Raw genomic sequence first — 22,027 nt, 5'->3', positions numbered from 1 at the left:
TTGCTCTGTAGACCAGGCTGGCCTCAAACACAAAGATCTATCTGCCTCTGCCTCCTGACTGTTAGGATTAAAGGTGCACGCCATTACTGCTCAGTTTGCATCACTGCTCATATGCAGGCTATGCAGACCAGGCTAGCCTTGAATTCAGGGCAATCGTACTGAATTCAAGATGTGTGCTTGCATGTCCATCTTGTGTGTGTGTGTTGCTAAAAGACTGAAATCAGGACCTTACCCATGCTATCCTCAGCTTTAAATTTGTCCTTCATTATTTCTCTGCCAGTAACTGTATTGTATGCCTGTAATCCCTGCACTCCAGAGGCAGAGGTAGTGTGTTCTTAAATTTGAAGGCAGCCTTGGGCCAGTGGGAAGGCTCAGTGGATAAATGTACTTGCTGTAAACATACATGGTCAAAAGGGAAAAGCTTACAGCTACTCCTGTGCTAGTGCCAGAGGACAACCTAGGATGGCACAAGACAACCCTTTCTCCACCTTTCCAGGTCCCAGTCAGGGCGGCCAGAGCATGCTCTGTAGGAAATAGATTTTGTGACTCAGAGCAGAGGGTAGGCTCCATTCCTTCATGTGATGGCTGCAAGCAGGGCTTCTACTGGGTGGAATTTTTAAGTAACCACATTGCAGCATCGAGTCTTCCCATTCGGCATTACTATAGTGACACTCATTTGGTTATTTTTATGTATGTACATGTATGTCCATCTGTGTGAGTGGATGGCACGTACATGAGGTACCCTTGGAGCCAGAATTACAGCTGGGCACTAGGAACTGAACTCAGGTCATCTGCAAGAGCACCATCGCATCTGAAGTGTGCTTAACCACCCACCAAGATTCTCCAGCCCAACAGGTGGCTCTTGTGCATAGTCCCAACAAGTTTAAAACTCAAGAGATGAGGGCAGAAACAACAGAACCCCTCAACCCCAAAATGTATCCCTGTTAAATGGACTCCGCATTAAGTCAAACAGAAGCATGAAGCAATCAAACTGACTCCTCTTAGAAAGCAAAATAATTTACACAAGTCTAGTTCACTGCTCTATTCAGACACTTCTGTGGCAGTCCCCATAGCTGTATGCCACCTAAGACTCACACAAAGGGCCCCTCGGTAGTAAGGTATCTTAGTGATCTTATAGTATCAGCAGGTCACTAGTGCCAAACTCTTTCTTTTCCAATACCACCAGCAAGACAGGTAAAATGAGAGGGAGCTGGTTAGGGAAAGCCAAGCAAAAGAAAATAATTCTTGATTTGTACCCTCAAGTGGATCAAATATTTCCCTGAGAGGTCAGAAAACAATGTTAAAACCCAAGTAGGGCTGGGGAGATGGTTGCCAGTAAAGTGCTTGCTGTGCTTTCGTGAGGACAGGAACTCAATCTCCAAAGCCAGGGTAAAGTCACATGATGGCACACGCCTGTACTCTCAGCAAGGGGGAAGCAGTCAGGAGCACCCCTGGGCTTTGCTGGCCAGCCTGTCCAGCCAAATAAAATCCAAGTCGTTGCAGGAGCTGTGCTTTAAAGCAACAGTGGTTCCCTTGGTGGTGAAAAGGACTAAAGTAAAGGGGCTTGGAACAAGATGGGCATTCTCGTGTGATTCAATTCACGTCTCTGTGTCCATGTGTGATGTACGCACAAGTGTCCATGTATGCCTTGTCTATAGCCAAAACTCCACTAGGGTAACTTAAAACAAAATAGGAATTTATTTACAATAGCAAAGATGTCAAAAATAACAGGAACAATATATAACAAATCCAAGAATTATTTTATGAAAAAGGCAAACAATATATACATGAAACAAAAGATAAAACAAAATTCATAGGGCAAACTTAATTTTGACCTCCTAAAAAGCTGTAAAATGCAGCAAAATGTCCTTTTTAATATGAATTACTTTAGTAACTCTGGGCCAATTAGACACACACACGCGAACGCACAATTTTCAGTCCTCTTTACTTATCAAATCTTCCTACCTTTGAGGAATGCAACATTGGGGGTTATGTAAAAGTAGGAGGTGCAAGCTATTCAGATGTGCACTGAAGGATATACTTAGTGACTGGCTCAGACTTTTACAGAAGTAAAGTCTCTGAGGCCTAATTTACTCTCACTGCGCCATCTCTAGCTGCTTTTTTGTGAACTTCCTACTAGACAAAAACGTCACACTAAGCAATTTTTAGGTTCCTCAAGTGCTCTAAGCTCACTTTCACTAAACTTGAGCATGCAACAGAATCACTGGGACAGCTTCCTAAAACACAGGCTACTGGGGCTTGTGCCTTGTCCCAGTTCACTGGGGACTGGCATAGGGCAGAGAACCTGCGGCTTTAACCACACCCCAGGAGATTACCATGCTGCCAGGCTTTACTCTGACATCATTCCTCCTTAAGATGCTCACTGATCCTGCTTTACCTTACACAAATCTGAGATTTTGCAGGAAATTAATAGCGAGATCCCAGGCAACCATAGGGCTGCATATTTCAGCAGAATGAGCGGGATCACATTTTCCAGCAAGTCCTGGTTTGGTCAAACTTAAGACTCTGACTGTGTTGTCCACCATTCTCTTGGACATTTATCTTAAGTTTTGGTTATCTGTTATCTCTTCTTAGGCCAACGCTGGTTCTACATCACAAAATCTCATTGAAAAAACTCCAAAGTGCTGCTAATCTTTCTCATGAATCCTGACAACTTTTACCCAACTTGCAATTTTTACTACTACAGTGACCATCCTCCAGCATGTTGGGTTCTACTAGAGGCCTCCAACCTAGGCACAAATGGGCAACTCAAAGGTAGGGCTTCTGAATAGTGACAGTCTCCCTCAGACTAAATATGTTGCGAATTGATAATAAAACAAATTTTAAGTGCTTTCAAAACCCACTTTATGCGCAGGTAATTTCTAACAGGATGCTAATAAAACAAATCATTTACAAAGATAAAAGAAAAATGAATTTCAAGGACATGCTCATCAAAGGACTCACCAATCACCTCTTAACTTCTCTGTAATGTTACTTGCAAATTCACAGGACTGAAATATCAGTATTTGCATCCAAGTCACAAAATTCAAAGCAATCAAGCATTTTGCATTCCACTGCTGCATAAAAGGAATTAAGAAATAGGGGGATGAAAATAATCCACTGCTTTTGATGTTTATTAGGTTTACAAAAACTGTACATTTTCTTTCTTAAGAAAAAGCATTAACTTAGTACTGGTATCAAATAGACTGAACATTCGTTAACAGGAAAATATTCTGATTTTTATTTTTGCACGTTATTCTCAAGTACACAATTACAATAATGTCACACATCCCCTATATGATTTTCTTTTTATGTATTTTACTTTTTTTACAAAGTATACAGAGGGAGGGACATACAATATTTAATAGGATATTTCTACAGAACAATAACTTATATTATGTCCTTGTAAAAATCTGTACCTCTTTAAAACATTTAACTGAAACATCCTTTTTAGCTTTGCTAATCAAAATTGTTTTAAGAATTAAAACTAGGTTGTAACTAATGTCAGTACATAACAGTGACTACTTCATTTTCTCTTTATACAGACAAACACATTTTATATTCACTTGACCAAACCCTTAAATACCTTTTAAAGGCTTCAATATTGTGCTTTAAAAAAAGAAAAGAACTGTGTATGGTTCCAGATCATGTAAAGAGAAATATAAAGTGTGTAAAGTGTTGTGTTCCTTATCTTTCAGTTTATTAAAAAAATATGTTAAATGATCCAATCATTTATATTTTCTGTACTGATTGTAGATGATTTTTAAATTTCATAAATTTTAATGTTAGGTGTTTAAATTACTTCTGGGGAAAATAAAAGTAGACTTTTTAAGTTCTCACAAAAAAAGACAGAGCTTTCAAGAATAACAGGGCATAAATCAAATCATAGTTGTGATGCATTTTTAAAGCACGTTGCAGAGGCTACAAAGGCGAAAGAATTCCCTATTGGATGGAAAGGCTAGGGAATCTACGCCTTGGCTTTGACTGGCATTGAGGATGGAGTTCATACCAGCCTTAGGAATTTGATTTAGAACTAGACTAAATCAATCTAGCACTTCAGAGGTTTGCCAAACACCAAATATTCAAGACATCTAACCCCAAAAATATAAACTTTTGAATACAAATATTGATGACTAAGAGAAAGATGAAAGGTAAAAACCTAATGGCACAAAAGGGATGGAGCACCATAATGAGGCGGCAAGGCAGCTATCAAGTGGGAAGAAAACTTCTAAGTCTCCCCATGATGTGCCAGACCCGTGTGCCAACAGCCAATTCCAGGGACTCTAGAAACTGTTTTCCAAAAGACATCTTAACAAAATCTCAGTAACCAACTTTTTACAAATTTTATCAGCGATCAGTCCTGTATGTTACGAACTGCCAGCTCTCAAAAACAAAACTGTCAAAGACTTGGTGAGGATCCACATGAGGCCTCAGACTGTTCACACACTTGGACCACACCTCTATTGTGTAATCCAAGACAACCGAGTGTTAAGGTTTTTCAGGTTAACTAAGAACTAACAGAGCAGGCTCAACTTGCCAAGTCTAAGTCCTTATTAGCACCCGTTCTCTGGTCCATGGAGCCATCACTCCCTTTCTGTCCCTCTCACTTGGTCAGACAAGAGTTCTCTCTCCGGTTTTTCAGAGAGAACTGAGGGATTCCTGTCTGGATACCCATTAGCTTTTCAGAAAAATATAAAGGCATGGAGTTGAAACTGTATGAAAACATTGTATCTATAAACATCTTAACCTCTATTTTTTCAATTATTTTTCAATTACCAAAGATATTTAAAAGAAAATACCTTTACTCTTTAAAAATACTAGTGTCCTTATTTTCCTTCTAATTCTTCACCTGAGTAGTCTCTCTGAAGAGCAAGACTTACAAAATGCTCTCTCTTGCATCCCTGGATCTTTCACGTTACTGTAAATTTAATACTTTTCATTATAGATTTTAAGCAACTACTACTGGGGGTTGTGTGTATAAGTATGTAAAATAAGCAATACACACAGATACATGTTACATATATATGTGTATATATAGATAGATATATATAATTCAGGGTACATTTACATATATAAAGTTGCAAAAGATCCTATGAGCCACAAGTTACCCCTAGGAGATTCCAAAATGCAGTCCTCAGTTAAATTTCATTTGTAGCACACAACCATTCCAAGACAAAGCAGCACAGACAGAATAATCAAAATACAACAGGATCAAGCAAAAATTTCCAACAAGGTTTTCTAAAAGTTTACTACACTGACAAAAGATAGGCTAAAGAAAAAGGAAGTATATTTTGTCCACTAAAAAGAAATAAAAAAGAAAAGTAAACACAAACCCAGCCACTGTTCTTTTACTCAGCAATGCCAGGGACACGAAAGTTCATATGGAAACTTTCACTGTCATATAGCCTGCAAATACTAAGCAAGACAAGGAAATGACTTCCATGTTATGATCATGAGACCTCACTGTAAAAATCTCCCATTCCTATTAGATATCTCTGACAATTTTATTGTGAGAAATTTGTGAGAAAAAAATTGAGTCAACATGAAGACCTTCAGTTACCAATGAGAAGTTACCGTGAGTTAAATGGTCTTAGAAGAGTACCATCAAGGTAAGCAAGGTAAATATTTTAAAATAAATATAAAACTTCTAAGATAGAAAACTTCAGTATAGAACCAGGGATTACTTTAGTAAAAGCAACTAATTTGTTGCTGCGTTTCCCCATGTATTAAACAAACTGAATAGAATTCAGAACACACTACTGAACGAAATGTAAAAACAAAAAGTCAACTAGAAGCAATATTTCTATTTGTACACAGCATAAATCAATTTGATACAGTATTATGTGAACAAGACTGATTGGCTTTTAAATGAATTTTCTGTTTCAAGGCCAGTTTCTCTGCAAACATCGGTGAAGACTACTGTTAGGGCAGGCCAACTTCTTTATGATGGCGCATTATGTGCTGGTTCTTTTCCGAGGGTCTCCGGAATCCTTTCTTGCAGTACTCACAGCGGTGAGGATAGTCTTTCGTATGGATGGAGATAACGTGCCGCTTAAAGCCTGAGGCATCTGTAGTGCTATATTCACAGTACTCACATTGGTACACCTTCCGGCCACTGTGTGTCTTCATATGCTTTTTAAGCTCACTCTGTTGCCGAAATCCCTTTCTACACCTCTTACACCTAAACGGAAGGTCCTTTGTATGAACCGAGAGAATATGGCGACTTAGCACAAACGGATCTGCAATCTTAAAGTCACAATGTCTACACTGGTGCATCTTTTTACCCTTGTGGGCAGCCACATGTTTCTTGAGTTCTGAAGGCCTGTGAAAGCCTTTATCACACATATCACACTTATGAGGATAGTCCTTTGTGTGAACTGAAATTATGTGTCGCTTCAAATCACTTGAGTTGGAACTCTTATGGTCGCAATGCAAACACTGGTGTGTTTTGCTCTCCTGATGGATAAGAGCATGTTGTTGCATCTCTTTGGTATCTGAGAAAGTCAGAAGACAAATGTCACACTTGAACGGCATCTCTTTACTATGCTTAGTTTTTACATGTGTTTTCAAGTTAGAAGAGTCTGCAGACCTGTATTCGCAGTACTGGCATTCATAGGGCTTCTCCCCAGTATGGATTCGCATGTGCTTTTTGAGCTCTGATGGGTGACGGAAACCTTTGCCACACTCTACACAAATGTGAGGAAAGTTCTTGCTGTGGACTGCCAAAAGGTGGCGATTCAATAAGCCTTGTTCAGCTGTTTCGTATTCACAGAATTTACACTTGTGCATTTTGTTGGCTCCTTTTTCCTTATGCACCATTTTATGAGTAAACAAAGCCCCAGCATGAGAGAAGTGCTTTCCACACTCATCACATTCTATGGCCTTCTCTGCCTTGCTGGTTAGCTTGTGGCTCTCCAGGTGATTGTGTAAACTTATCTTCTTGTTGGTAGTGTAATCACAGTCAGTACAGCGGTACTTCTTCTTGGCAAGGTGTTCAGGATGGTTTTTCATGTGCCTTTTCAAGAAACCTCTCGATTTAAACTTCTTCCCACAAATCATGCAAGGGTAGACAGTCAGGGGATGTCCATCTGGGCCAATAATTATTGCTATGAAAGGAAAGGAGCATAAGTGATCAAAACATGCCAATTTGGGTTTCTTCAAAAGTCTGAATGCATAGTCAGGGGTTCCTAATTCGGGTAACAAACTACACACTGACTTGTCATTTTCAATCTACAAGATACAGTAACCTGGCCCTAAGAACTTCGTCTACACTAACCTCTTCCATTTTAACAAAATGAATAAATTTGTAATTTCTATTGGCAAGTGATGAACCCTTAAAAATTTAGAAACCCATATTCATAAGGTTTTTAAATTATAATTTCTGCTTTATTAAAAAAACATTAACTTATATTAACTTACAATGGAGTCTAAATATATCAGTAAGATTCTTAATATGCAAATAGGTGTAAGAAATAAGTTACAATATATAAACTCAAGCATATATCCTGCTGCTCTAAAAATTATGCCCATTTTATGCTGAAATAATCATTGTTTAACTATCTTTTTTCCAAAATTAATACTTGCCAACATGGTTGCCTTTCATTTTCATGCAATTCAAGCTTTAACTTTTTTCATCCTTCTTTGATCCAATTCCCATTCCATTTTAATCAAGAAAAATCATTCATGAATATCACTCAATTCTGAAAATTATATTTTAAAATTCAATATAAAAAAGCTACATATAGTCTAGCCACTAATATGCCATCACGATACCCCTGTGGATGCACACTAGCATTTCCTGAGAGCTTGCGGAGCACGCTGCACCGTGGAACTCGCACGCCCTCACCTGTTTGGTACTGCCTGGAATCAGGTCTTCTCCTTTTCTTTGGTTTTTGTTTAGCCAGTCTGCCGAGGCCAGCAGACTCATCTATGTGCAAGAGGGCACTTGCAGTGCCATTCCGGTTTTCAATTCCATCAGAATTATTACCTAACAATGTGTATTAAAAAAACAAAATCATACAGTATTATAAATTATAAAGAATTAGGAATTCTTTATTAATCACAACAATGAAAAGCCATGATACTCATGAATGACAGAAATATCCCACTCTAGGTAATGGAGTTTTTATGAGCACATTCATTACGGTAAAACTCAAATATATGTCAGTATTTTCCCCATGGGTTCCCATGCTGTTTCCCAAAATTTTAAAGTTATGGGCCTGATACAGTTAAGATGAAAGGTTCCAGCCTGAAACCTGCATACTTCACACAGTTTATTTCCTTCTACGTAATATATACATAAAGGAAATGCCTGTTAAAAGTCAGGACAAAAAGTAGACTTTCGATTTTTACGGTCTAGTTTCTTTGGAAGGGAGATTTTTGATAACAGTTTGTAGTTCTTCGTGACTAAGAGGTCTATTTAGATCGTTCACTTGGTCTTGGTTTAACTTGATTGGGGGAGGGGGAGGGAAAGGGAGGAGGTGGTGGGGAAGAGACAGAAATCTTTAATAAATAAATAAACGGAAAATAAATAAATAAATTTGAGCCGGGGGGGGGTAGACTTTATAATCTTCCTCTATTCTCATTTAAATCAAATAATCCAAATAATCCTTATATAGTACTAGCATTTCAGATTTCTGAAAACCTAAAACCACAAAAACTGTTTTGTTTTTTGTTGTTGTTACTGTTTTTCAAGACAGGGTTTCTCTGTATAACAGCTCTAGCTGTCCTGGAACTCACTTTGTAGACCAGCCCAGCTTTAAACTCAAGAGATCCGCTTGCCTCTGCCTTCCAAGTACTAGGATAAAGGAATGCGCGGACATCACCTAGCTACAAAAACTGTTTTTCAATTGCAAATTCATGTCTAAAAAAAAAAAAAGCAAATTCATGTCTAAAGAACTGCTCTGTGACTTACCATAAGCAGCTGCCCATGCAATTGGCATGAAGGTTTTCATTTCATTGTCATCTATTTGTTGTTCATGCACTGCGGCTGCAGCTGCGGCTGCAGCATCTTCCTCCCCAACAATCACTTCCATATAAACTTCGTCGGCAATTTCGGCAACATCTAAGTAGAAAATACATGAACTTTTCTGATCAGGCTTAGAGAGATCAAAGGAAGGATACTTTTAGTTGAACTCAGCTAATATGCAAGCAGAAAGAAGTTCAAACATTACATACCTAGAACACAGCTTTTGTATAATAAACACTCAACAAATACTTACTCAGTTCTTGGTTTTCACCAGTTTAGTTTTAAGTTAACAACACTTTACACACACACACACACACACACACACACACACACACACACATAAATAAATAAATAAATAAAATGGGTCAGTAACAATTCCCTCAGAACATGCCAACAAAATAATTTCTAAAACAATGCTACTTATTTCCTGCAAATACTGACCATTTAAAAGAGACAGGGAAAACACTCAGAAACACATTTTCTCCCACAGAAAGGCCACCTACTTACTTAAATCTTCCTCTTCTTGCTGAGAGTCATTAACAGTCATATAAACCATCTTTTCCCTGGGAACCCGAATACTGTTGTTTGGATCAAGTAGTTCAACTCCATGATCATTCTCAGGCTCACTTTCCACAATGTCTACAGTTCCACCTATCAAGGAAAACAAACAGAAGCTCCAATAATTTATTTTAAAATTTCATTTCCACTTCTTTTTTAAACATCTTTTTCTGACGCTGTTAAAATTATTTTATCTTCATAAAAACTTCACATCTAAATAAGCCAAAAACAGTTAGACTGATCAGGATGTCTAAGATTAGCAGTGGTGACACACATGTCTTTAATCCCAGCACTTGGAAGGTGGATCTCAAGTTCAAGGCCAGCCTGGTCTACAAACACAAACTGAGTTCCAGGACAGCCAGGGCTGTTACACAGAGAAACCTTGTCTCAGAAACAACAACAAAAAGATGCTAAGGCTTCCCTCTCACCTAAGTCATCTTCTCCAGGGTCAGCTTTAAAAATGTACACCTTGATGACTTCAGGGCAAGTGCCATCCACTTTACAAGGGTCGATTTCAGTTTCCGTGTCCATGGTCAATCCAGATGAACCATCATGTTCTATTTTGCCAGCATCATCCACTAAACAAGGAGAAAAATACATCTCAAATAATAATAGAAAATGCTCAAAAAGAAAGTTACTGTTTTTGAGAGTCCTGTTAACAAACATTCTCTTTAACCTGATTCACATAAAATTGGGTGCTTTTAACCCAGACAAGTAGAAGGTTAATAAATACACTTCTAGAGACTTTTAAACTGGGATCAGATATTAAAACCAGTACTATAGAAAAAATGCCTGATAACATGTATTTAAATAAGGATATATTTAGCCTTTGCTAAACCACAGATAAAAGCAATCCTGTATTTAAAATAGCCTTTGAGTATTTAAGGCAAGAACCTTTAAATAATGTTTTAGTAGTAAAATGAAAAAGCATGGTCCTCATACAAATATTTTTTAAGCACTATTTTCATGGTTACTATTCTTGAACACATTTGATGTGATCTATTTTCATCAGAATGATATGCTTAAAAAAAAATAACATGACTGCTAAAGAAGTATATCTCCATGAGATGGGGAATGCAAATTCAAATTCAATCTGCTTAAAACTTACAAATGCTGGCTCGATGGCACATGCCTTTAATACCAGCCCTCAGGAGTCAAAGACAGGCAACTTAGTCTACTTGGGAAACCTTGCCCAAAGAAGTAAAAAAAATAAAAAAAAAAACAACTTACAACATTTATCTTCTATGTAAGTAACACATATATAACTTTAACTTGTGACTTTAAGTCAAGGTCCTTGGTGGAAAGTAAATACAATATATAAATTCAAACAAAATGAAATGTGCATTTGTCCTGTTTTAAAGAAAAAAAGAGGGGCCATATGGAAAATGGAAGAGAGAAATGAAAAAGGGCAAAAATCAGGAAAATGTTACAGAGCAAACACCACAGTTTTGTTTTGGTTTTTTGAGACAGGGTTTTTCTGTGTCATAGCCCTTGCTGGTCTTAAACTTATCTACCTCTGCCTCTCAAGTGTTGGGATCATCAAGGCGTGGACCACCACTACCCAGCCAAACACTACAATTTTAAAAAGCTTTACAGAAATCACCAAAGTAATCAGTGTTATATATTATTTGGAAAATAAAACACAAGAAAAATTATTTGACTAAAGACCAAAAATATAATTGCTACATAAATAACCTTATAGCACACATTACTTAGGGGCATCTCCGGCAACACAGAAAGTGCGGTAAAGGTTAATGAGAACTCAGTACCTAGAACATTCTATCAGAAAAGTTAGATTCATTAATGTAAGTCTTTCAAAGAAACACAAAAATGTTCTTTTTGTTCTAAGTCCAACTAGTTCTATTTGGGCCAGCTTGCCACAAGCAGAAGGAAACAGGTCCAAGGCCTTAATAAGTTCTAGAAGCCCCAATGCTCCCAGGAAGCAAGTGTCCTCCCACATGTATTTGTTTTCCTTCTGGCTAGACATTTATGTTTTAACTACTTCATCAAACAGTGAGTTTCAATTGTATATTTTAAGACTTCATGTTAGGCTCAATCCCTAATACTGCAAACAAAAATCCTGAAGATACTCATCTAGTATCAAATATTTGCCGGTTTAATTATTTATGTAAAAATAAACATCCATCTCAGTGTGCAAATTTGATTTTGTCTTTAATAAGTGATAAAATTATACTTGAGGAAATTTCTGAAACATATTTGACTTACTAACAGTTAAAAAAAGACTTACGTTAAATATTAGAAGATACCAGTGTGACAAAGACTACTCCAGTGAGAGAGGAGATGATTATTTTAAATGCAGTAACAATAAATGTGATTACAATTTATTGACTAAGTACTATTTAATACATATTGCAACTCTGTGAAGAAGAGTACAGTACTGTTGACAATTTATAAGAGAACAAATGGAAGTCTAGAAACATTGACTATTTGAAATTACATGGAATTTAAATCTCAAGCCACACAAGTCCCAGTCCAAGTTTGTTAACTTTTAGTCTCCTGAGGAGGAGATCGATATTGGCAAAAGCAACTACATTACATGAAAAACTTGAGTATAGTGTAACATTTAAAGAGGCCACCAGAAATAAGATTTACATATTCATGACTTTTTAGGGATCACACTCAGATCTTCTGACTTGGTGGCAAGTACCTTTACATGCGTAACCATCTTGTTGGCCCAATTCTTGCTTTTTACTATTGGCTTTGAAATACTGGCCCATCTTTATGTTCTTTATAAGAATTTTGCCTAGGTAAATGCAGTTTTGAACCTAATGGAGGGAGAGCATGACAGGACTTTTTGACATCACAATCTGAGTTTTGTCTTGGTTTAATATTAGTTGCAAACTACGAAAGAGATGATCCGGAATTTAAAATGTTACAGAGGTCAGAACCACCAGCACCTAGTACTAACTCCCTAAAGAGTCATGAATATGTAAATCTTATTTCTGTGTGCCACAGTGTGTGCCTACCCAAACACATACACACCAAAAAAAGTTCAAAAAAGGCAAGACTATACTGACAGTTTGTCTACCTGACTTCTGACTTACGAGAATCTAAACTATTTTTTAATCTTTAAAAAGATCTATTTATTTATTAATTTGTGTGCATTGAGTTTGCCTGCACGTGTCTGTCAAGTCCCCTGGAACTGGAGTTACAGACAGCTGTGAGCTGCCATGTGGGTGCTAGGAATTGAAGCTGAGTTTTCTGGAAGAGCAGCCAGTGCTCTTAACTGCTGAACTCTCTCTCCAGCCCTAATCATTCAAATTCTAAATACGTCATTGCACAGATCTGCTGGCAAACAGCTTCTGCAAACTCTTCTAATCTGTCATTTACAAAAATAATAATTATAAAATTTAATCATTCAAATCCTAAACCATGCATAGAACACTGGAAGCAAACATTTTAGTGATTGTTTTGATAGTGCTGAGGATCAATCCCAGGGCTTTGTGAATGATATATAAGTGGCCTAGTACTGAAGTACACATTCACAGCCATTTTAGTCTATTTCTGACACTCAGTATATTATTATTAAATAGTGAATGATATTTTAACATACACCCAGCTTTAAAACCAAACATGTCACTTAAAAAAATACTTGTTGGGAGACTGATACAGTGCCACTGTAATCGCAGCATTCAGAAATAAAAGGCAAGAGGACTGCTGCAAATTCAAGGCCAGCCCAGCGATGGTGGCACACACCTTTGAGTCTCAGTATTCTGGAGACAGAGGCAGGCAATCTGAGTTCCAAGCCAGTCTCATTTACAGAATGAGTTCCGGCACAGCCAAGGCAACATAGTGAGACCCTGCCTCAAAAACCACCAAAATGGGCCGGGCGATGGTGGCACACGACTTTAATCCCGCACTCGGGAGGCAGAGGCAGGCGGATCTCTGGGAGTTCGAGACCAGCCTGGTCTACAGAGCTAGTTCCAGGACAGGCTCCAAAGCCACAGAGAAACCCTGTCTCGAAAAACCAAAAAAAAAAAAAAAAAAAAAAAAAAAAAACACCAAAATGTTTATAAATATCTAATTTGTTGATCAACTATTTTACTTTTTCATGCAAAATTTAGAGTAACTGAACATAAAGGTCTCTTATGGAGAAAAGGCAGATGTCTACTTAGTCACATTACAAGAACAGAGACGCTAAGCTGTCGAATGCAATCTTTAAAAGTAAGCTCATACAGAACACGAAAAAGGATTAATATCCAGAATGGCAGTGCTTTATTGTACACTGACTGATTCTATGTATACAAAAAGGGTATCTCACTCAGACTTAAAGGAAAAGAGAAGTTACTTCCCATTTTGGTGAAGGACAAACTGTACACAGGTACAGAGACAAGAAATGGAATGAAAGGACTGAGCAGAAAGTGTGCCACAAGGCATGGTAGGGAATACAGCCAACTGCTAAACTGAAGTCAGATCACAAAGGGCCTCCTGCACCTGGCAGAGAGGCTCAGACTTGATCCTGGAAAGCTGCAAGTTTCTTAATCAGGTCAGACATCAAAATTTCTTGGGGAACTTGGGGTGGGGGTGAGTCTCTAGTCAAGCAGTTAGTTCTACATAACCCAAATGTAGGGAAATGGGGGCTAGAAAGTCAGAAAAAGAAAGATTTAGTGGGCCCCTAAGCCCTAACCCTGACCAGAGGTGTGAGAGCATCTGCCGTAAGTGATGGGAGATCTTCAAGCAATGAGGATATCACATGCCTATTTGCTCTATCATCTTGTTAGCCTTCAGAAAGTGGATGGGCTGAAATGGATCAAGGCAAAGCAGGGAGAGCCCTATGAGTCTGCTGCAAACATGTAGCTGGCAGGTGACAGGAGACAAGACCTTCAATAAGGACAAGAGATAGCAGGAATGAGGAAGAGAAATGGGTTGGACATCTATTTAGGGATGAGCAGGACTTGTAAATTTGGGCAGTACCCTACATAAAGAAGAATCTAACAAGAAACCAAGTCAGGGGTTTGATTCTGAGTGGGCTAGAATGTAAGAGAAAGAAGGAAAAAGAAGGATCTTTTTTGTTTGTAGACAAATCTCACTCTTGTAGCCCAGCTTGGTATGGAATTCACACTATAGGCCAAGCTGGCCTTGAATTTGAGGCATCCTTCCTACTTCATCCTCAAAAATACTGGCACTAAAAGTCTATGCTAGGCTGTCAATATAATGCTTGCCACCAAGTGTGATGAGCTGATTTTGATCACTGGGCTTCACATGGTGGAAGGAGAGAACCAACTCCTACAAGTGTCCTCATATATTGCAGTACATTTTGTGCTCGTGCACACACCCAGGGAGAGAGAGAAATATAATTTCAAAAATCAACAAAAGCATGTGCCAACACACTCAGAAGTGAATGGTTACTTGTGATAATAATTCAAATATTCTCACAATCTAGATAACTGAATCTATTGTCATTTTCAAATTTCAAACAGAGGGTAGCACCAGAAGGATGCCAATCTATGTAGAAAAGAGTCTAGAATACATGGGGATTACCATTGGAGTCCTTATTTATAAACAGTTCAAGTTTGATGAAGTTGGCCTTATCTTTGAGGAAAGTTTAATAAACTGATCCTAAGCCAGGCACTAATCCTAACACTCAGAAACCTGAGACAACATAATGCAAAACTCTGTCTCAAAAATCAAAAGCAGCCGGGTGGTGGTGGCACACACCTTTAATCCCAGCACTTGGGAGGCAGAGGCCAGCCTGGTCTACAGAATGAGTTCCAGGACTGCCAGGGCTGTTACAGAGAAACACCAACTCAAAACATCCAAAGTGAAAAGCAAAAGAACAAAACCTGGCTGAAGAATGGTTAGGAGCAATTGCGGCTCTTTCCCAAATCAGAAGTTTGATTCCTAGCACACATATCAGGTAGCTCACAACTGCCTTTCACTCTAGCTCCAGAGGATCCAACACCGTCTTCTAACTTCCTAGGGTACATATATGACACACACAAACATAGAAGATATACGCACACAAAACAAAAACAAAAATGTGCTAACACCTGATTCTAACCGGTACTAAAAAGCCAAATACCCCACCCCTTTGGTTCCACAGAGCAAGAGCAAACTTGCTGTTCTCACATGTTAGTTTCCAGTCAGTGCCCTTATAAAACCTTCAATGACTAGAAAATCTAATCATGTTAGAACATGCAAAGTGTCATACATACACTTACCTATAATTCAGAGTTTAAAAACCTGTTTGCTTTCATATATACATGGGAAAACACATTTAAAATACACTGACTTCCCTGATACAGAGCTGTTCTATTATTATACAAAAGTAAAATTCACCTTCAGATTTTCACCTTGAAATCTTGCCCCACCTACTCAACCTGCGAAATTATTCTGAATATAAAATATTACAGAAGAGATTTTTTTTAAATATTTATTTATTTATTATGTATACAATATTCTGTCTGTGTGTATGTCTGCAGGCCAGAAGAGGGCACCAGACCTCATTACAGATGGCTGTGAGCCACCATGTGGTTGCTGGGAATTGAACTCAGGACCTTTGGAAGAGCAGGCAATGCTCTTAACCTCTGAGCCATCTCTCCAGCCCCAGAAGAGATTTTTAAAAGAACACTCTGATGGTCCTGTTAAGTACTCAGAATTTCACTATAATTTTAAAGCTACTATTAAAAATGAATTTCTAAAAACAGACAAAGAAAGCTTCAATAAATTGAGTCATCATATGTATGATTCTGCTTAAGTGCCTTCATCTACAGTCATGAAGAACTAGTACTTTAGAATAAGGCTTCTCCAAAATAGAAATGCATGATTTTTTAAATTAAAATTACTTCTAATAATAACTACCATTTGCGTTGCATTTTGCAATTTCCTTCATGTTTCCATGTAAGTTTCTTACTTCATTTTCCAGATAAAGAAACAAAGGCACTGAGACAGTGTGTAACTTGGTCAAAGTCAGTTACAGTGAAGACTGGCGAAAGTGCAAGGACACGCCCATCTTTAGAATCCAGGCCTCTTTCTCATCTACTGGTTTTTAAAGAAAGAAATGTTCAGTGTCTAAAACTCAGTATCTAAAAAAAAAAAAATTATGGATAATCCCAAGCCACCCAGGAATTCTCCCATTTTAGTAAATTTTTCGCACTTCTTTCCACTCTAAAAAGTGAAACCAGCAAGCCTCATATAGTCTTGCCCAACATTTTACCTAAAAACTGAAGTGAGATGCTGGTGAACAATCGCATTAGTAATAACAGAGTTACAGTAAACATAAGGACACTTTACACACCTCCAAGGAAGCTTCGGTAAACCACCTGAAGACTGAAAACTAAGAAATGATTACTTGAGGTGACAGTAAATACTACAGCATCTAAATTTACATTATACTGAAGTTGTTAATCCATTCATTATTCTGGAATGCCTAAACAACAATATTCTCCTTCCCTTTCTGTGTGAGTGTGCATGTGTATGCACGTGTATGTATTTCTTTATAGATACAACTTAAGACCAGCTCTATCTGTGAAATTTACCTATACAATTTTAGATGGAGAAGCAGAAAAATCTCCAAACAAGCTTTAAAGATAAAGTTTTAAGGCAACTACAAATAATAACAATGTTCTACATGCTTGAAAATCACTAAAAAATGTTAAGTCTTTACAAATAAAGATTTTAAGTTCTATTAACACAAAGAAAATAAATATGTAAAGCAATGCATGTTTATTGTTCAATGTAACCATTCCACAGTTTCCCTATTCATTTACAACAAAACCTTTGCCAGTCTTAAAGGTTTGAAATCAATATAGGTTTTTCATTAAAATTTGGCTTTATGAACTATCTTTGTGAATGGCAGAAATCAAGAAAACACTAATGATTTTCCAACACACTACAACGGTTTGATTCCAAAGATAATAAAGTGGATTGTTTAATATAATCTTTACTTAGGATAAAAAAAGATGATGGCAGGGAAGGGGAAAAAAAGTTCAAAAATGTCTGTACAAGAGAACACCATGTTCTCTACATCTAATTCTAAAACAACCTATTTCATTATAGCAAAATAGGACAATAACATGAACATATATACCTGTTTAAATGCACCTTTGCTTTCTTTGAATTTCTCTGAACCGGAATGGAATAAATAGCACATTAAAATATATTTATTATATATAAAATACATTAAAATATGCCAAAATATACTAAAAAGCTTACTTCTGTTCATATTTACATTTTTAGGACCATTAAAACTCACTTAAATTGGAACCCCCAGTACCTCAAAGAAAGATAACTGTAAATATTTTTAAAGTCTGGATTCTACAATACTACACTTGGTATGCTGGTGTCAATCACTACTAAATCTATCTCTATATATTTAAATGAGTCTATCAGAGAGGTGAACTTTCTAAAGAGCAATAAAGGCAAAAGGCTGGTGCACAGTTAAGCCTTACTCCTTAGAAGCCCTTTGAAAGCTAGAAGGGTGCCTAGTCAGAAAGGTAGAAAGCAGAGAGAAGCCAGAGTGCTGTCGCCTTCACAGTCTGGGACAGAGCCAACTATTTCCTCTGGCCTTGGTGCTGGGTTGCCTAGTGTTATTATAGAAAAGCTGGCATTCATATTTAAAAAACAGTATTTTGGGCTAAGATGGCTTAATGGACAAAGCTTGCCACGAAGGCTGACAATCGTGTTCCATCCTTGGAACCCACACAGTAGGAAAGAACAGATATCCACGAGACATCCTCTGACCTCTATACACAGGCACCATGGCATAAGCACACAAGTAATTTTAAAAACAAAATAATGGAGCAGAGAGATGGCTCAGCAGTTAAGAGCACTTACTACTCTTGCAAAGAATTCAGGTTCAGTTCCCAGCACACTGACAATCACCCATAGCTCCAGTTCCAGGAGACTGGTGCCCTCTTCAGGTACATACCAAGTACACACCTGATGCACCATGTACATGCAAACAAAACACTCATTAAATAAAAATAAAGCTACAACTTTAAAAATAAAATAAATACCATTTTTATACTAGAGCATCTTACTTATAAATTTAAGTATCTTTACTCTCCACTGGCTGCTCAATTACATTCCATATATCATAAACATCCATCTATAAGTCTCTGGCCCTGGCCCATCACCATCAGATCCAAGTTTTTCAACCCTTTCTCACCATCCTTTGCCTTTCCACCCAACCTCGTGTTTACTCTGTATTGGTATGGAGATGAAGCTGCCTCACTGGAAAAGCAGTTACGACATCCAAACATTCCTCTAACCCTCTAGCGAGGGTCCTCATTCTACTAACATTTTATGTCCCTGCCTAGGACACAACAATCATCCACTATGACCCTAAACTTCAGTCCCTTCCTCTTCTCTGCACCTTACTCCACCTATTTTATTAGCCTTCTTTTCTCTATTGTCAGCGTGGCCCTGTCCAGTGGTTTGTGCCTGTACCCATAAGCACATTCAACATACATTCACCATTTCAGCAGCCAGCAAAATCCATACTACTGCTTCCTGTCTTTCAACTATAATGGCTTACACAAAGTGTTTCACTCTAATACCACTTTTACTGATTTCTCAACCCATTATAGTTCACTTCTTCCTTCTCCTAGCCACTCACACATGTTTTTTGAAACTAATCTAAATACCAACAACATTCTAATTGCCCAACAAGAGCCTTTCTTCCCAGGGACTAACACTTTTAAAGAATCCTCTGTAGCCTCAATAGTGTTGAAAAGACTTTGAAAGTTTGTCACTTTGTCTTCTGTAAACCTCCAATTTTCATTTCACCTCTTTTTTCTTCTCTTTTTGATGAGACCTTGTCTCACTTTGTAGCCTAAGCTAACTTTAAATGTCTACATCATTTTATACCCAAAATATCTATACTCGACACTTTTTAAAGTTAGCACACAAACTAATGGGTTTCATTATGGCATTTTCATACATGTGCTATATACTGTTATTCAACTCACCCTCATGACCGGGTATTGTTGGCTGCCCTTCCTCTCCACACTTCTGCTTTCATGCCAGATGTATTCCATTACTCCACCCCCCCACCCCGTCCTGCACCTTCCCTTTCCTTTAAGAGTTCCTCCTTGGGGCTGGAGAGATGGTTCAGTGATTAATAGCACTAGTTGCTCTTGTAGAGGAACTGTTTTGTCTCAGTACCCACACAGTGGCTCACAACCAGCTCCAGGGGAACCAACACCTTCTTTTGACTTCTACGGGCACATGTTACACATACATACACGCAGGCAAAACATTCATACATACAAAATAAATCTTAAATTTTCTTTTTCCCCCTCTCATGGTTCCATTTCTACTTTTATAACCTATAACCTACCCCCCAACACAAATTTAAATCTAGAGTCATCACGAGCTAAAAACATACAGTATGTCTGAGTTTTATCTCTCTTAACATGACAGTCTCTAGTTTTATCCATTTTCCCACAATTATTTTGTTTTTCTTTCAGCTGAAAAAGTGCTACTTATATTCTAGCACTTTTTTTCCCATTCATCTGCTGGTGGCTACCTAGCTGGTTTTATTCTTAGCTATTGTAATGTAGCAGTAAACCTGGGTGTGTACGTTTCTCTGTGATATGCTGACTCAAGAGTCCTTCCTTTGGGTAGATACCCAGGAGTAGGATTGCTGAATCATATATTAGTTCTATTACATTTCAAGAAAATCTCCATACTGGTTCTATAGTAGCTACATCACATACTTGATACTGTTATTATGCAAACACTCTGGGAAATACCAGCGATTTCCATGTGAGACACTTCCTATATTCTGTTACTTTATCAATTTCTCCTCTTTCCAAAATAGCATATTTACATTTTCAACTGCCAAGAAATGGAACCTCAATCTTATTTATTTATTTCTTTATTTTTGGTTTTCGAGACAGGGTTTCTCTGTAGCTTTGGAGCCTGTCCTGAACTAGTTCTTGTAGACCAGGCTGGCCGTGAACTCAGAGATCTGCCTGCCTTTGCCCCTACCCCATTGCTGGGATTAAAGGCAAGTGCCGCCACCACCGCCTGGCTGCAAATCAAATTTTTAACAGAGCCTACATAATCTTTACCCACCAAACCTACTCCTCCTATTGAATGATTATCATGACCAAATCTTCCAAGACAGAAATCTTAGCGTCAAATGCCAGTCATCTCTGCATTATCTTTCCCCATCCAAGTCCCATCAATCTTCAATAAGAACAAATCTTATCCACTTTACTTTCTAATCTCTTGAGTTCAACTGTCTTCAATCCTCTTTATTATCAAAGTCTTTGGGATATTTAATTTTCTTGTTTTGTTTTTTTTGAGACAGGGCTTCACTGTACAGCTTTGGCTGTCCTAGAACTCGCTCTGTAGACCAGACTGGCCTTGAACTCACAGAAGTGCAGAGATTAAGGACGTGTGCCACCTCCACCTGGCTTGTTGTGTTTTTGAGCCAGGTCTTACCGGCCCTAGAACTCAATCTTCCTGAGTGCTGGGGTTACAGAACTACACCACTACCACACCCCAACTTAAGGGTATTTGAACGACTGTCTCTTGTTCACTTATTCTTACTCTCTACTGCTACAAGGAATATCTTTCAAAATAAATTTAAACTTGAAATAAGCTACATCTCAAATCCCCCTACAGACCAGCAAAAACTTAAAAAAGGAAAATACTGCTGTGTGTTGGTTAGAATCTAGAAAAATAGATAATCTCATAAACTTCATATGAGGAATTATGCAAACCATTTGGAGGTATTATAACCACACATAAATATACATATTCTTTTCTAAATTTTTATTATTGTGTGTATGTGCATGTGTGTAGCGGGCACATATGTGGAAGAGGATTTTTGTTCTCCCTAGAAACAATGGCTTTCTTTGCGTATTTAGGAGTTTCCAATAACTGGATCACCTACAGCAATGCCAAACACACAAGTTCCATAAAACATGTTGGAATGGATGTTTTTCTTCCTTTTTACAAGGACTATTTCTTTTAAAAGTTCTATCATAACTTGTTAAGACCGTATCTTACTTTGCAGCCTAGGCTTACTTCAAACTTGCAGAAGTCCTCTTTCCTCAGCCTCCTGAGTTTTGAGATTACAGGCATGCATACACCAGCACACCTAGGTTAGATACCTTAGTAACTTTTAAAAGATATTTCCTATAAAATGCTGGTGAACTCTATTATATGGTATCATATATGAAAACTAGGCAAGTTTATAAATAGTGTATTGAGTTTTTATTTACCAAAGTATAGTGCTTTAAGGAGTTAAGAACTTATACTGGGTTAGAAACAGTTCTACCCAACCCAGAGTTTTGTATCTGAAAGTGGAATCAAGAAGTATAATGTTATAAGAAGAAACAGCTGTCCTCATGCCAACTTAAAACATTTGGAGGGCTATCCCCCAAACACCTTAGTTTGGTTCAGTGCTCTAATAAATTTGTCATGCTTGAAATTATGTCTCAGTACTGTGCACTTTCCCATTCTGTTCCATAAACAGTATTTTACACACAATTCAAGTATGCAAGTATTATTGTACATCCAAGA

At 37.8% G+C, this 22,027-nt stretch overlaps 1 protein-coding gene across 5 annotated transcripts in view; it reads right to left on the bottom strand.

The window, feature by feature from the left end:
• Window positions 1-1,675: 1,675 nt before the first annotated feature.
• LOC121445301 (zinc finger X-chromosomal protein) overlaps window positions 1,676-22,027 on the bottom strand; it is a 44,572-nt gene continuing 24,220 nt past the window's right edge. For 4 of the 5 annotated variants that reach the window (XM_041647355.1, XM_041647357.1, XM_041647358.1 and 1 more), the window contains 5 exons: window positions 9,955-10,104; window positions 9,476-9,619; window positions 8,915-9,064; window positions 7,847-7,987; window positions 1,676-7,106 (listed from right to left, as the gene is read on the bottom strand). In XM_041647355.1, the coding sequence (XP_041503289.1) occupies window positions 5,923-7,106; window positions 7,847-7,987; window positions 8,915-9,064; window positions 9,476-9,619; window positions 9,955-10,104 (1,769 nt within the window). In that variant the 3' untranslated portion in view covers window positions 1,676-5,922. The remainder of the gene's footprint in view (window positions 7,107-7,846; window positions 7,988-8,914; window positions 9,065-9,475; window positions 9,620-9,954; window positions 10,105-22,027) is intronic. The other variant, XM_041647359.1, reaches the window with a different exon arrangement.

This window comes from Microtus oregoni, unplaced genomic scaffold, assembly GCF_018167655.1.
Source record: "Microtus oregoni isolate MIOR12 unplaced genomic scaffold, Mior012 000173F_ref0000288, whole genome shotgun sequence".
Lineage (NCBI taxonomy): Eukaryota > Metazoa > Chordata > Mammalia > Rodentia > Cricetidae > Microtus > Microtus oregoni.
The sequence above is the reverse complement of the archived record's forward strand: the minus strand, read 5'-3'. Positions and strand labels throughout refer to the sequence as shown.